Source organism: Drosophila obscura, unplaced genomic scaffold (assembly GCF_018151105.1).
Source record: "Drosophila obscura isolate BZ-5 IFL unplaced genomic scaffold, ASM1815110v1 contig_150, whole genome shotgun sequence".
Lineage (NCBI taxonomy): Eukaryota > Metazoa > Arthropoda > Insecta > Diptera > Drosophilidae > Drosophila > Drosophila obscura.
In genome coordinates this window covers 5,267,443-5,281,720 of record NW_024542736.1, presented here as the reverse complement: position 1 = coordinate 5,281,720, position 14,278 = coordinate 5,267,443, and the positions used below count along the sequence as shown (strand labels likewise).

Sequence of the window (14,278 nt, the reverse complement as noted above, 5' to 3'; positions counted from 1 at the left end):
GAGAATCCCACGGCACCGAGTGCCCACTCATTCTCGAAATTCCCTTGTGGCCTGTCAAGAAGGAGGAGTCCAAGAGGCAACCACCCAAGGTCAGAGGTCGTAATTACTCGATATTTGTACGCTTGTGGGGGCATCGTTATGGTACATTAGGTACGGGGTCCGAAGCTTTGACAGTTGCCAACTGTGCCACAACTCCATTTGCAGTTGTCCGAGCCGTTGAGCGATGGGGTTTTGGTAATTATGACAACCGCAAACATCACAAAACATTCCCCGTTCTGGAAGCTGCAATGAACGCAATTCCTAATGGTTAATTAATTGATGCGTTGACAGTTCAAAAACCACACGAATCGCCCAGGCAAATGGTTTAAGCTCAATTAATTTGCACTCAAGCGGAAACACGAAGGGGTTCCATTGCATGAGCACATACATATAAACTTGTCCAGTCCATGAGGATTGTTGAAATTATTAAATATTACCCAGAGGAGAAATACATACATCTGGCCCCACATGAGGTTCACTTTAATACTTCCAGGAAGTATATCCTATACCATCCATCTCCATTCCTCCATTCAATGACACATAACCGCCGTGTGAAGTATATCAGTAGACGATCAAATCGACTCCAACAAACATCAGACTAGTGTAGGCCTTTGGGCCAGGCTTTTTTATGATTGCTGTACCTATCGCTATGCTCGTCACGTGGCGCACATTAATTTGCACACACGATTTCCATGGGCCTGTTTGTGGGTAATGCACATTGCCGCTAGATGTGCTTTATATGAGCTGCAAATTGGTTGCTCACGTAAATGATTTTCATTTTCCAATCATAACATTACGCGTGCCTGCACTGCCAAATGCTCACCTGTCTCTGTCTCTGTCTCTGGGGCCTGAATTTGGGCTGATTCAGGCAGTGGTTGGAAAATATTTGTGGGATTTCCCCAATTTGTTGCTGCTACTGATTACAATGAAGCAAATTGAATTAACATATTGGCCGGTGGGCAGAATTATGCATCATGCAGGATATTCCCCTGAGGCTGGCGCTTAAATTGTCTACAAATAATTTGTGGAGTGGAGTGGAGTGGAACGGGCTGTGGGTGGCATTTCAATTATTTATGGCCTCATGCGCGACTTGTTTTCCTTTGTTAATGACGAGGCGAAAGGTAAAGGCACAAAGTGACGACAATTGGTGGAAACAGGAGCTGCAGGAGCAGCCGGTATAGCAGCCGGAACAGAAGCGGAACCTGAAGCAAAGGAGGGAGGAATATCAGGAGCAAAAAAGTTAATTAAAAGTGCAATCAAGCAGCAGCATGGACCGCAGCAGAGACGGAGGTAAGTGTCCTGAACGATGCTGACATTTTGCCTGCAACAGAGACGACAAAAAAGTATGAGAAAAAGGAAAGCAATTGCCAGAAAGCAAAGGATAGGGAGGGAGGTGGCCATATGTGGGATATTGTACATAAGTCCTAGCGCAAATACGTCCACTCGAATGGAGGTGGATGAGGTTCGCTGCCCCCATTTGCCCCTCTCACAAATTGCTGTAATTATAGACGCAATAAATTATAACAACTTAAAGGGAAAGGGAATGAGTAAAATACCAAAGAGAGAGATGGTTAAAAAAAAGAGGGAAAGAAAAAAAGGAGATGGTTTAAGAGCACAGCAAAGGCTTGAAGAGAACTGATGAGACTTGGGCAAATGCATTTAATTGATTTCCCTGTCTGTCCTTGTAGTTTACGGACAGGCAATATAATTTTTATCGCTTTTCATTCTCTTCCGAACATTTATTGTTTGCTTATGAAGGTGCTCAAGGCCCTTTGATGATGATTTATGTGATAAAAAACATATTCATTTGTTTTGGAAACCAAAACTAATTTTAGCAAACGATTTAAGCGGATAAGCTCAGTACTTTATTGGTTTGTGAACTCGAATTTAGAACTAGAGCTATTTTTTGTGTATTTTAAAATCGTTTTGAACCACCGGATAAATGTCCCATTAGAACTATGGGTGACAATCACTGATCTAGATAATGAAATGAATAATGAACTCATTAGTGTCCCATTTCTGAAAAGTTTGATGTTTAATGTCCCCGAAACAGAATCGGCTTTTAGTTTTCGCTGGCTTATCGGCACTTCGAGATGTACCCTCAGAGAAACACTCTCACTTGGCTCATTCTGAACCTATGTTTAGTAACAGGAGTACTTTTCAATATGCTATATCATATATCACCACATTATGAATGCAATCAACTTTCAGATTACGTGCGTGTTTGTGCTCACAAAAACCGATTGTTTTTCTTTGGATGAGGGTTTTAGTAAAATCACTTGCTCCATAAAGGCAGTAAACCGGACACACAAAATTGTGCTTGCAAAAATGGAAATATACAAATATCCTGTCACCAAAATCAAGGCATGTAGACACCATTTATATATAAATATTACACAGGCCTTAAGGAATTCCCTGCTTCCGATCAGATTAATATGGCACTCTTCAGGCGATACCATGACACGAAGGCGGTCCTTTATAATTTCACCTTCGAAGGCTGCAAAGTGCTAGACAAATCCACCAGGAACCCTGTGTCTAATTTCTTCATGGAAATATTATCGAGCTACTCAAATTTGAACCATTCATGCCCCTACAATGTGAGTGAAAATCTTGATTTTTAATCCAAAAGTGTTTTAATGCCAAACTCTTTTTAGCATGATTTAATGATGGAGCTACCATACGACTTTCTCGAACCACGATTATCGAAACTTCTGCCCTTTCCCAATGGCGATTATTTGCTCGAAATGCACTGGCTTCGATTTGGAAATCGGAGCGCCTCTGCCAAATTATATTTCTCCCTACTATAATTACGTTATATTTGTTGCTCAGTTGACTAGAAATGCTGAAATGCTAATTCGCGTAAATTCGAATGACTTAATATTAACAAATGGGCTTATAAACGGTGGATTACATTATGGCCCATACAAAGCAACTAATTATTCAAATTACGTCTGTGTTTTAGTTAATTTTTGATCATTTAACGACCCATTTTCCAGTAAAAATTCCCAATCAATACACAGTCTTAATCGGTTCGTCGACACTACACGAAATCTTCTCTGATTCAGTTCATTTTGCAATTTTGCAAGTAAGTATTGCAGAACAGGACACCTACTCCAATGGAATGAAGCAATCCTCTTTCAGATCCATTCCCGGTTTGAGTTTTCAAACTGTACTAGAAATAGAAAAAAGAGAAATCTCACCGAATTCGAATACTGCTCTCTGAAGTCGGTCAATCGAACCTACAAATACATTTCCGGAAGACTAAAAATGTATCAGGTTCCAGTTGCTGCTATGAAGGTGTTTAGCTATGCTATTACAATCCATATTAATAATCCATTTGAATAATTTCAGATAAATGTGGCACTATGGAAGGGACTCAATGGATATTAACCCTTACTCTACAACATCACTGTGGGGGCTTGACAACAAGAATTCCAACTGGGTGGCTAAATTCTTGTTTTAAACAGTCATGAATAAAATAATTGATGAGTGAAATAAAACAATAATCGTTGCGAACTGCGCAATCATTGAATTCACATTGCTAAACGATACGGAATTACTTTTTTTGGTAAATTAGCCATTTAAAAAAAATAATTTTAAGCCCTCAAATGATGTCAGCTTTTAGATTTTGGAACTAGTCTTCGTGGCACCATTGAAATTGAAGGATGGGCTCCAGGTCGAATTGTTGGATCCAAATCATAGTGATCCTACATTTAGTTATGGAAGTATATATCAAAACACTGAAGTTCCATTTAAATATACTGATGGTCATATTACAATATTCAAGATATATTCCCGGATGGAATTTACGAACATCAACTGCACTGCAATGGATCCGAAAGTCGGGGAGTTCGATTACTGCTATCTGAAGTCTGTGAATCGCTCCTATAAATATTTCTCCGCAAGATATAAACTTTATGTTCTTCCCGTCAAGGCTATGAGGGTATGTTTAAATATATTCAAAATATAATATTTATCATTTTATATCGTACAGATAAATGTTTCATTGTGGAAGAGATATAATGGTTATAAGCCCTTTCTATACAATGTTACTTTTGATGCCTGCAAATACCTTGGCAACATCAACTCCAATCGTGTGATCAAGTTCTTTTACGAAACGTTTGCGGGCTTCTCCAATGTGAACCACACATGTCCCTACAATGTACGTAGAATCGCCCCAGACTCTTTGCAAATAGATGGTTGGCATAGTTCATTGGGAGCTTGTGGGGCTCAAATCAGCATTCTAATGAACCAAAACCTTACTTTGTTCGTTTCAGCATGATATCATTATAGAAAAGCTTCCGACTGACTTCGTCAATCAACGGGTAACTGAAATTCTTCAATTTCCTGAAGGGGACTATCTCGTTGAATTACGTTGGATTCGTTCCGGAAATTTAAGTGCAATGTTCAGATTATATGGAACCCTCTCTTAAATGAAAGACACAATGAGAAAATTAATTTTTGCTCGAAATTTTTAATTTTTTATTGTTTTAATTATTTTCAAACGATTCGAGAAGCTCATAAAGTAAATTTCCATTAATTCAGTATTTTAATATATTTTAAATTAAATTCCTGAAGTCGATTATCTAATTGAGACCTATTGGTCTCGCTCGGGATCACTGTGGTCAAGGGGTATGGCACCCTTTCTTAAATAAAGGAAAGGGAATAAATTAATAATGAATGTCATAAATAATTAATAAAAACTTAAATTTATTTGCTCAAATTTATTGCCTTTTTAATGTGTTTCTAAACGATTTCATAAAAATGAAAAATAAATTATTGTTACAAATCTATTTTAAAATGCTTGAACAAATGTTTTTGAATGACAACAGATTTTAATTAATAGATGTAATGTTATGTGATGTATTAAAAGCCAAATACAAATTTCTGTGGAGCTGCAGTCTTCTTTGGTGCGTCGAAATAGCAGGATGACCCATAAGATGAGTTCTCTGGTGCGGATCGTTTTGATCTTACATTTAATTACGGAAGTATGCAGTAACTACAATAATATTGATGTGTCATGTACAAACGATGAAAGTTTCTAGATCCACTCCAGGTTTGAGTTTACGAACATCAAGTTCACTTCCTTGGATAAGAAATTCGGGGAGGTTGACTACTTCTATCTGAAATCGGTGAATCGGACTTATAAATATCTTTCCATGAAATTTAAGCTTTATCAACTTCCGGTTAACAATCTAAAAGTATGTATGTCGCAAGAATAATTTCTTTTAATAATTATTATTTAATAATTATTTATTATTTATTATTTAATAATAATTTCAGTTAAATTTAGTGTTGATGAAGAGATTCAACGGATACAAGCCTTTCCTCTACAACATTACTGTCAACGCCTGCAAATTTTTTGCCAATCCCAAGTCCAGTCCTGTGGCCAATTTCTTCTATGAATCGTTTGTGACCTTCTCCAATTTGAACCATTCATGTCCCTACAATGTAAGTGAAAGGTGTAGCTGTAAGTACCATTAACTCATAACCTCATAACTCATAACATTAACTCTTTGCAGCATGACATTATTGTGGATAAGGTTCCTGTTGAATTTATCAATCACCGATTCACACAGATTCTGCAATTTCCCGAGGGCGATTATCTCTTTGATGCATATTGGTCTAGCTCGGGATCTCCCTTTGCTGTGGTCAAAATTTATGGCACCCTTTCTTAAATAAAAGAAGAGAATAAATTAATAATCAATGTCATAAGATATAAATAAAAACTTAAGCTAATTTGCTCCAATTTATTGCCTTTTTAATATTAAATGTGTTTCTAAACGATTTCAAACAAATGAAAAATAAATTATTGTTACAAATCTATTTTAAAATGCTTGAATAAAAACACAGTTTAATGTTCAATGTTTAATCATAAATGCTGTTATTAGTTTTATTTTATTTTAATATATTCCGTTTTCTTAAATTTTTTTCGTTGCACACGACTTGTCATGCTAATAGAATAAGCAAAAGTGAACCAAAGCTTCGTTGTGGGATATAAGTAGCTATATGTGTGTGTGCTGAATATTTATTTTTTAACAATAAACAATAACTGACTTGCTCAAATTATTGCCTTTTTAATTTCAAATGTGTTTCTAAACGATTTCATAAAAATGAAAAATAAATTATTGTTACAAATCTATTTTAAAATGCTTGAACAAATGTGTTTGAGTGACCACAGATTTTAATTAATAGAGGTGATGTATTAAAAGCCAAATACAAATTTCTGTGGAGCTGCAGTCTTCTTTGGTGCGTCGAAATAGCAGGATGACCCCTAAAATGAGTCTGGTGCGGATCGTTTTGATCTTACATTTAATTACGGAAGTATGCAATAACTACAATAATATTGATGTGTCATGTACAAACGATGAAAGTTTCTAGATCCACTCCAGGTTTGAGTTTACGAACATCAAGTTCACTTCCTTGGATAAGAAATTCGGGGAGGTTGACTACTTCTATCTGAAATCGGTGAATCGGACTTATAAATATCTGTCCATGAAATTTAAGCTTTATCAACTTCCGGTTAACAATCTAAAAGTATGTAGGTCGTAACAATAATTTCTTTTAATAATTATTATTTAATAACTATTTATTTTTTATTATTTAATAATAATTTCAGTTCAATTTAGTGTTGATGAAGAGATTTAACGGATACAAGCCTTTCCTCTACAACATTACTGTCAACGCCTGTAAATTTTTTGCCAATCCCAAGTCCAGTCCTGTGGCCAAATTCTTCTATGAATCGGTTGTGACCTTCTCCAATATAAACCATTCATGTCCCTACAATGTAAGTGAAAGGTGTAAGTACCATTAACTCATAACCACTTAACTCTTTGCAGCATGACATTATTGTGGATAAGGTTCCTGTTGAATTTATCAATCACCGATTTACACAGATTCTGCAATTTCCCGAGGGCGATTATCTCATTGAGGCATATTGGTATCGCTCGGGATCTCCCATCGCTGTGGCCAAAGTGTATGGCACCCTTTCTTAAATAAAAGAAAGGGAATACCTACTTATAATGGGACATTAGTTTGAATTTAAATAAATGCCTCAAATGTTATATCAGTCATTGGCTTATTTAATTTATAAACACTTCTGAGGTCAATGGGGCGATTAAGAACTCGTTCTGACTGGAACAATGTTACTATCTTGTTAGATTTATCTCGACTTGAACGAAGGCACAGGTATGCGGACTTATCCGCTCCTTCTTCCTCTCCTCTTCAATTTACAAGTTTTTTATGGCCCCGCTTTAAAATAATCCACCAGGAACACTGTGTCTAATTTCTTCATAGAAATATTATCGAGCTTCTCAAATTTGAACCATTCATGCCCCTACAATGTGAGTGTAAATCTTGATTTTTAAACCAGAACTGTTTAATGCCAAACTCTTTTTAGCATGATTTAATGATGGAGCTACCATACGACTTTCTCGAACCACGATTATCGAAACTTCTGCCCTTTCCCAATGGCGATTATTTGCTCGAAATGCACTGGCTTCGATTTGGAAATTGGAGCGCCTCTGCCAAATTATATTTCTCCCTACTATAATTACGTTATATTTGTTGCTCAGTTGACTAGAAATGCTGAAATGCTCGAACTAATTTGCGTAAATTCGAATGACTTAATATTAATAAATGGGCTTATAAACGGTGGACAACGTTATGGGCCATACAAAGCAACTAATTATTCAAATTACGTCTGTGTTTTAGTTAATTTTTGATCATTTAACGACCCATTTTCGTCGACACTACACGAAATCTTCTCTGATTCAGTTCATTTTGCAATTTTGCAAGTAAGTATTGCAGCGCAGGACGCCTACTCCAATGGAATGAAGCAGTCCTCTTTCAGATCCATTCCCGGTTTGAGTTTTCAAACTGTGCTAGAAATAGAAAAAAGAGAAATCTCACCGAATTCGAATACTGCTCTCTGAAGTCGGTCAATCGAACCTACAAATACATTTCCGGAAGACTAAAAATGTATCAGGTTCCAGTTGCTGCTATGAAGGTGTTTAGCTATGCTATTACAATCCATATTAATAATCCATTTGAATAATTTCAGATAAATGTGGCACTATGGAAGGGACTCAATGGATATTAACCCTTACTCTACAACATCACTGTGGGGGCTTGACAACAAGAATTCCAACTGGGTGGCTAAATTCTTGTTTTAAACAGTCATGAATAAAATAATTGATGAGTGAAATAAAACAATAATCGTTGCGAACTGCGCAGTCATTGAATTCACATTGCTAAACGATACTGTAAACGATACGGAATTACTTTTTTTGGTTAATTAGCCATTTAAAAAAAATAATTTTAATCACTCAAATGATGTCAGCTTTTAGATTTTGGAACTAGTCTTCGTGGCACCATTGAAATTGAAGGATGGGCTCCAGGTCGAATTGTTGGATCCAAATCATAGTGATCCTACATTTAGTTATGGAAGTATATATCGAAACATTGAAGTTCCATTTAAATATACTGATAATACAATATTCCAGATATATTCCCGGCTGGAATTTACGAACATCAACTGCACTTCAATGGATCCGAAAGTCGGGGAGTTTGATTACTGCTATCTGAAGTCTGTGAATCGCTCCTATAAATATTTCTCCGCAAGATATAAACTTTATGTTCTTCCCGTCAAGGCTATAAGGGTATGTTTAAATATATTCAAAATATAATATTTATCATTTTTTATCGTACAGATAAATTTTTCATTGTGGAAGAGATATAATGGTTATAAACCCTTTCTATACAATGTTACTTTTGATGCCTGCAAATACCTTCGCAACATCAACTCCAATCGTGTGATCAAGTTCTTTTACGAATCGGTTGCGGGCTTCTCCAATGTGAACCACACATGTCCCTACAATGTACGTAGAATCGCCCCAGACTCTTTGCAAATGGATGGTTGGCATAGTTCATTGGGAGCTTATGGGGCTCAAATCAGCATTCTAATGAACCAAAACCTTACTTTGTTCCTTTCAGCATGATATCATTATGGAAAAGCTTCCGACTGACTTCGTCAATCAACGGGTAACTGAAATTCTTCAATTTCCTGAAGGGGACTATCTCGTTGAATTACGTTGGATTCGTTTCGGAAATTTAAGTGCAATGTTCAGATTATATGGAACCCTCTCTTAAATTAAATACACAATGAAAAAATTAATTTTTGCTCGAAATTTTTAATTTTTTATTGTTTAAATTATTTTCAAACGATTTGAGAACCTCATAAAGTAAATTTCCATTAATTCAGTATTTTAATATATTTTAAATTAAATTCCTGAAGTCGATTATCTCATTGAGACCTATTGGTCTCGCTCGGGATCACTGTGGTCAAGGGGAATGGCACCCTTTCTTAAATAAAAGAAAGGGAAAAAATTAATAATGAATGTCAAAAATAATTAATAAAAACTTAAATTTATTTGCTCAAATTTATTGCCTTTTTAATGTGTTTCTAAACGATTTCATGCAAATGAAAAATAAATTAGTGTTACAAATCTATTTTAAAATGCTTGAACAAATGTGTTTAAATGACAACAGATTTTAATTAATAAAGGTGATGTATTAAAAGCCAAATACAAATTAATGTGGAGCTGCAGTCTTCTTTGGTGCGTCGAAATAGCAGGATGACCCATAAGATGAGTTCTCTGGTGCGGATCGTTTTGATCCTACATTTAACTACGGAAGTATGCAATAACTACAATAATATTGATGTGTCATGTACAAACGATGAAAGCTTCTAGATCCATTCCAGGTTTGAGTTTACGAACGTCAAGTTTACATCGTTGGATAAGAAATTCGGGGAGGTTGACTACTGCTATCTGAAATCGGTGAATCGGACTTATAAATATCTGTCCATGAAATTTAAGCTTTATCAACTTCCGGTTAACAATCTAAAAGTATGTATGTCGCAAGAATAATTTCTTTTAATATTTAATAATAATTTCAGTTAAATTTAGTGTTGATGAAGAGATTCAACGGATACAAGCCTTTCCTCTACAACATTACTGTCAACGCCTGCAAATTTTTTGCCAATCCCAAGTCCAGTCCTGTGGCCAATTTCTTCTATGAATCGTTTGTGACCTTCTCCAATTTGAACCATTCATGTCCCTACAATGTAAGTGAAAGGTGTAGCTGTAAGTACCATTAACTCATAACCTCATAACTCATAACATTAACTCTTTGCAGCATGACATTATTGTGGATAAGGTTCCTGTTGAATTTATCAATCACCGATTCACACAGATTCTGCAATTTCCCGAGGGCGATTATCTCTTTGATGCATATTGGTCTAGCTCGGGATCTCCCTTTGCTGTGGTCAAAATTTATGGCACCCTTTCTTAAATAAAAGAAAGAGAATAAATTAATAATCAATGTCATAAGATATAAATAAAAACTTAAGCTAATTTGCTCCAATTTATTGCCTTTTTAATATTAAATGTGTTTCTAAACGATTTCAAACAAATGAAAAATAAATTATTGTTACAAATCTATTTTAAAATGCTTGAATAAAAACACAGTTTAATGTTTAATGTTTAATCATAAATGCTGTTATTAGTTTTATTTTATTTTAATATATTCCGTTTTCTTAAATTTTTTTCGTTGCACACGACTTGTCATGCTAATAGAATAAGCAAAAGTGAACCAAAGCTTCGTTGTGGGATATAAGTAGCTATATGTGTGTGTGCTGAATATTTATTTTTTAACAATAAACAATAACTGACTTGCTCAAATTATTGCCTTTTTAATTGAAAAATGAAAAATAAATTATTGTTACAAATCTATTTTAAAATGCTTGAACAAATGTGTTTGAGTGACCACAGATTTTAATTAATAGAGGTGATGTATTAAAAGCCAAATACAAATTTCTGTGGAGCTGCAGTCTTCTTTGGTGCGTCGAAATAGCAGGATGACCCCTAAAATGAGTCTGGTGCGGATCGTTTTGATCTTACATTTAATTACGGAAGTATGCAATAACTACAATAATATTGATGTGTCATGTACAAACGATGAAAGCTTCTAGATCCATTCCAGGTTTGAGTTTACGAACATCAAGTTCACTTCCTTGGATAAGAATTTCGGGGAGGTTGACTACTTCTATCTGAAATCGGACTTATAAATATCTTTCCATGAAATTTAAGCTTTATCAACTTCCGGTTAACAATCTAAAAATATGTAGGTCGCAACAATAATTTCTTTTAATAATTATTATTTAATAATTATTTATTATTTAATAATAATTTCAGTTCAATTTAGTGTTGATGAAGAGATTCAACGGATACAAGCCTTTCCTCTACAACATTACTGTCAACGCCTGTAAATTTTTTGCCAATCCCAAGTCCAGTCCTGTGGCCAAATTCTTCTATGAATCGGTTGTGACCTTCTCCAATATAAACCATTCATGTCCCTACAATGTAAGTGAAAGGTGTAAAAACCATTAACTCATAACCACTTAACTCTTTGCAGCATGACATTATTGTGGATAAGGTTCCTGTTGAATTTATCAATCACCGATTTACACAGATTCTGCAATTTCCTGAGGGCGATTATCTTATTGAGGCTTATTGGTATCGCTCGGGATCTCTCATCGCTGTGACCAAAGTGTATGGCACCTTTTCTTAAATAAAAGAAAGGGAATACCTACTTATAATGGGACATTAGTTTGAATTTAAATAAATGACCCAAATGTTATATCAGTCATTGGCTTTTTTAATTTATAAACACTTCTGAGGTCTATTTTGTTAGATTTATCTCGACTTGAACGTAGGCACAGGTATGCGGACTTATCCGCTCCTTCTTCCTCTCCTCCTCAATTTACAAGTTTTTTATGGCCCCGCTTTAACCCAAAATAAAGTCAAACACAAAACTGGCCCCAAACAGGGAGCAAAATATTCTAAAAAAAAGAGGTATGGGAAAATTGTATAAATGAAAACTAAATATTTATTTTGGGCCCCTCAGTGAACTTCTCAGGAAAACAAAAGAAATGGGAGAAAAAGGTTCCTATGAGCGTTATCTATGAGCGTTGAGTGCCTAAATAAGTAAGTCAATAAATCAATTCAATAAAAATTTGTGCTGCCTTTTTTGTATATGTATGTTTGAAGTTTTGGCTTTGTTTTTTGTGAGCTCCTTCTGTTTTTGGCAAATCCCAAGCAAACAAATGTGAGGAAAGCAATCCAACAAAAAAAATTGGGTCGGAAAATGTTTGGCAACGAGAAAGCAAAGAGTGAAGAGGTTAAAAACGGGCCCAGAGACCAAAAAAGATACATAAACAATGATAACTGCAAAGTTTATCAATTTGTAAAATGGCAGCCGCAGACATGAACAATAGTTGACGTTCCAGACTAGAGGTTACTCGTGCTGCGAGCTGTATTGTTGAGCTGGAAGATGGAACTATCTCAAAGGTTGTGGATACCGCAGGATATCCCTGGAATTGTAACAGCATCGCCTACAATAATCTCCAGAGCAATATAATAACACAATATGACTTTTCCAGTACAGGGTATAAACAAAGAGATTTTTGAGCATTGCCGAATACACAGCTGTTTAACGGTGGGTGGCTGTACCTGCTGAGCTTTTAGCGCCTAAGCTTTCACCATATCTGGTGGATGAGATAATGAAGGAATATTTATTGGTATCATAGGAAAGAAAATATATTAAATTTACTTAATGAAAGGAACTGAGTGCCGCCTGATAATAAATTTAATTTCTTATTTTGTTATAGCCCACAAATGGACCATCTCGCAGCCATAGCCCACATACATAATTTAACTGAATTGTTGTTTAGACAGTGACCACAAAGAGAACCCAAAACAGCCGCAGATCGGAAAAGCAAAAAAAGTCCAAACAATGAATGAAATGTTTTCGTTACGTGTCAATATTATCTTTTCAATACGCTTTGTTTATAAGAACTGAATCAGCGTCCGTCTGAGCATAAAAAAACTTTGTTTTAAAAATACTCGACCATTACGCGTGCTCTTCAGATGTTTTTGGGTAAAAGTATTTGGCTATTTTCGCACTTTCAAAAATATACATACATACATATAACAGATTGAAGATTTTGTGACATGCCAACATGACGAAACGAGTGTTCAAAGTGTCAGCGCTGATATGCCAACAACTTGACTCAACCTGACTGGCGAATTATTCAAGCAAATCTCTTTGGGGAGGAGGAGGAGGAGCAGGAGGAGACATGGCATACCATGTGCACACCCCAATGAGCACGACACATGCATGTACATGCAATTTAATTAAATGTGTTTAGTCTAGAAGCACTACTACTACGAGTATGTGGAACTATCAATTCCGAGTGGCTCTCGATTAATCTCCTGCGGATGCGATCCCTTTTCGCCTCTTAATTGCACTTAAATGCTCGTACTCGTACGCTGCCAGCGATATATTTTCGGCCATAAAACTGAGCACATATCAAAAGGTGTATATATAGCCATCGGCGACTGAAGAATCGGAGCAGAGCGGCAGGACAGGGGTCTGGACTGGGCCGAGCTGTCAGCGCATTTGCCAAAAAGTCGCGACTATAATGCAAATCGCTACCAGCGCCCCACATCATCTGGTTAGCACCGGAAAGTGCTTTTTTCTAGTCGTGTGACTGGCCTTTGTCTCTGTCTTTGTCTCTCTCTCTCTCCCCCTCTCCCTCACCGTCTCTGTGGTTCCTGTGTGGGCGTCAAAGTAAAAAGATTCGTCCACTTTCTGCCAAATCGGCTGCTCCGAGTGCTATGATTGCATCGAGTGCCACTCGTATCGATGCGCATTTCGCCAGCTGCGGCTGCACTGGCATTGATCGAGATTGATTCCACACCGGGCGACATCATTCCCAGCACTATACATACGTACATATGTGAATAATACATACATATATCGTTTCAGTCCAACAGTCAGCGTACATATCAATTGACCATCACGACAAAAAACATTGACAAGGCAAACACACAAACCGCACGGACATGAATGTGTATGGGTGTGCACACAGATGGTTATTAAAATGTTGCCACGCTCCGCATAAAAGTTGCATGAAATTGGGGTTCCACTAGTGGATCTGAATGGCATGCAGAAATGGAAATACCCTTATTAATTTTTATTCAATGTTAATACTAACGAAAATAAAGATACAATCTTAAAAAAAACTGCGAGAAGTGATTGACTGCAGAAAGTACTTGCCTTTGTTATACTCAGCTATGCCCAATCCCAGATCGCTGAAGATATACCCGATTGATGG

General features: G+C 36.2%; 6 protein-coding genes across 6 annotated transcripts; all 6 read left to right on the top strand.

Annotated features, from left to right (window-relative positions):
• The first annotated feature begins 3,757 nt into the window (after positions 1–3,757).
• Positions 3,758–4,473, top strand: LOC121403825. The gene is made up of 3 exons (XM_041591663.1): positions 3,758–3,982; positions 4,034–4,201; positions 4,317–4,473. Exons 1-3 carry the CDS (start codon positions 3,839–3,841, stop codon positions 4,470–4,472), a joined length of 468 nt encoding a protein of 155 aa, XP_041447597.1. The 5' UTR covers positions 3,758–3,838; the 3' UTR covers position 4,473.
• A 556-nt stretch (positions 4,474–5,029) lies between these two features.
• LOC121403808 lies at positions 5,030–5,718 on the top strand. Its single transcript, XM_041591766.1, has 4 exons — positions 5,030–5,034; positions 5,096–5,240; positions 5,323–5,490; positions 5,562–5,718. Exons 1-4 carry the CDS (start codon positions 5,030–5,032, stop codon positions 5,715–5,717), a joined length of 474 nt encoding a protein of 157 aa, XP_041447700.1. The 3' UTR covers position 5,718.
• A 738-nt stretch (positions 5,719–6,456) lies between these two features.
• LOC121403840 lies at positions 6,457–7,034 on the top strand. The gene is made up of 3 exons (XM_041591765.1): positions 6,457–6,576; positions 6,659–6,826; positions 6,879–7,034. The coding sequence occupies exons 1-3, from the start codon at positions 6,535–6,537 to the stop codon at positions 7,032–7,034; spliced, it is 366 nt and encodes a 121-aa protein (XP_041447699.1). The 5' UTR covers positions 6,457–6,534.
• A 983-nt stretch (positions 7,035–8,017) lies between these two features.
• Positions 8,018–9,189, top strand: LOC111069868. The gene is made up of 4 exons (XM_041591764.1): positions 8,018–8,047; positions 8,544–8,699; positions 8,751–8,918; positions 9,034–9,189. Exons 1-4 carry the CDS (start codon positions 8,018–8,020, stop codon positions 9,187–9,189), a joined length of 510 nt encoding a protein of 169 aa, XP_041447698.1.
• A 475-nt stretch (positions 9,190–9,664) lies between these two features.
• Positions 9,665–10,392, top strand: LOC111070386. The gene is made up of 4 exons (XM_022360889.2): positions 9,665–9,734; positions 9,792–9,947; positions 9,998–10,165; positions 10,237–10,392. Exons 1-4 carry the CDS (start codon positions 9,675–9,677, stop codon positions 10,390–10,392), a joined length of 540 nt encoding a protein of 179 aa, XP_022216581.2. The 5' UTR covers positions 9,665–9,674.
• A 908-nt stretch (positions 10,393–11,300) lies between these two features.
• Positions 11,301–11,721, top strand: LOC111070405. Its single transcript, XM_022360926.2, has 2 exons — positions 11,301–11,462; positions 11,515–11,721. The coding sequence occupies exons 1-2, from the start codon at positions 11,310–11,312 to the stop codon at positions 11,668–11,670; spliced, it is 309 nt and encodes a 102-aa protein (XP_022216618.2). The 5' UTR covers positions 11,301–11,309; the 3' UTR covers positions 11,671–11,721.
• The last annotated feature ends 2,557 nt before the right edge of the window (positions 11,722–14,278 follow it).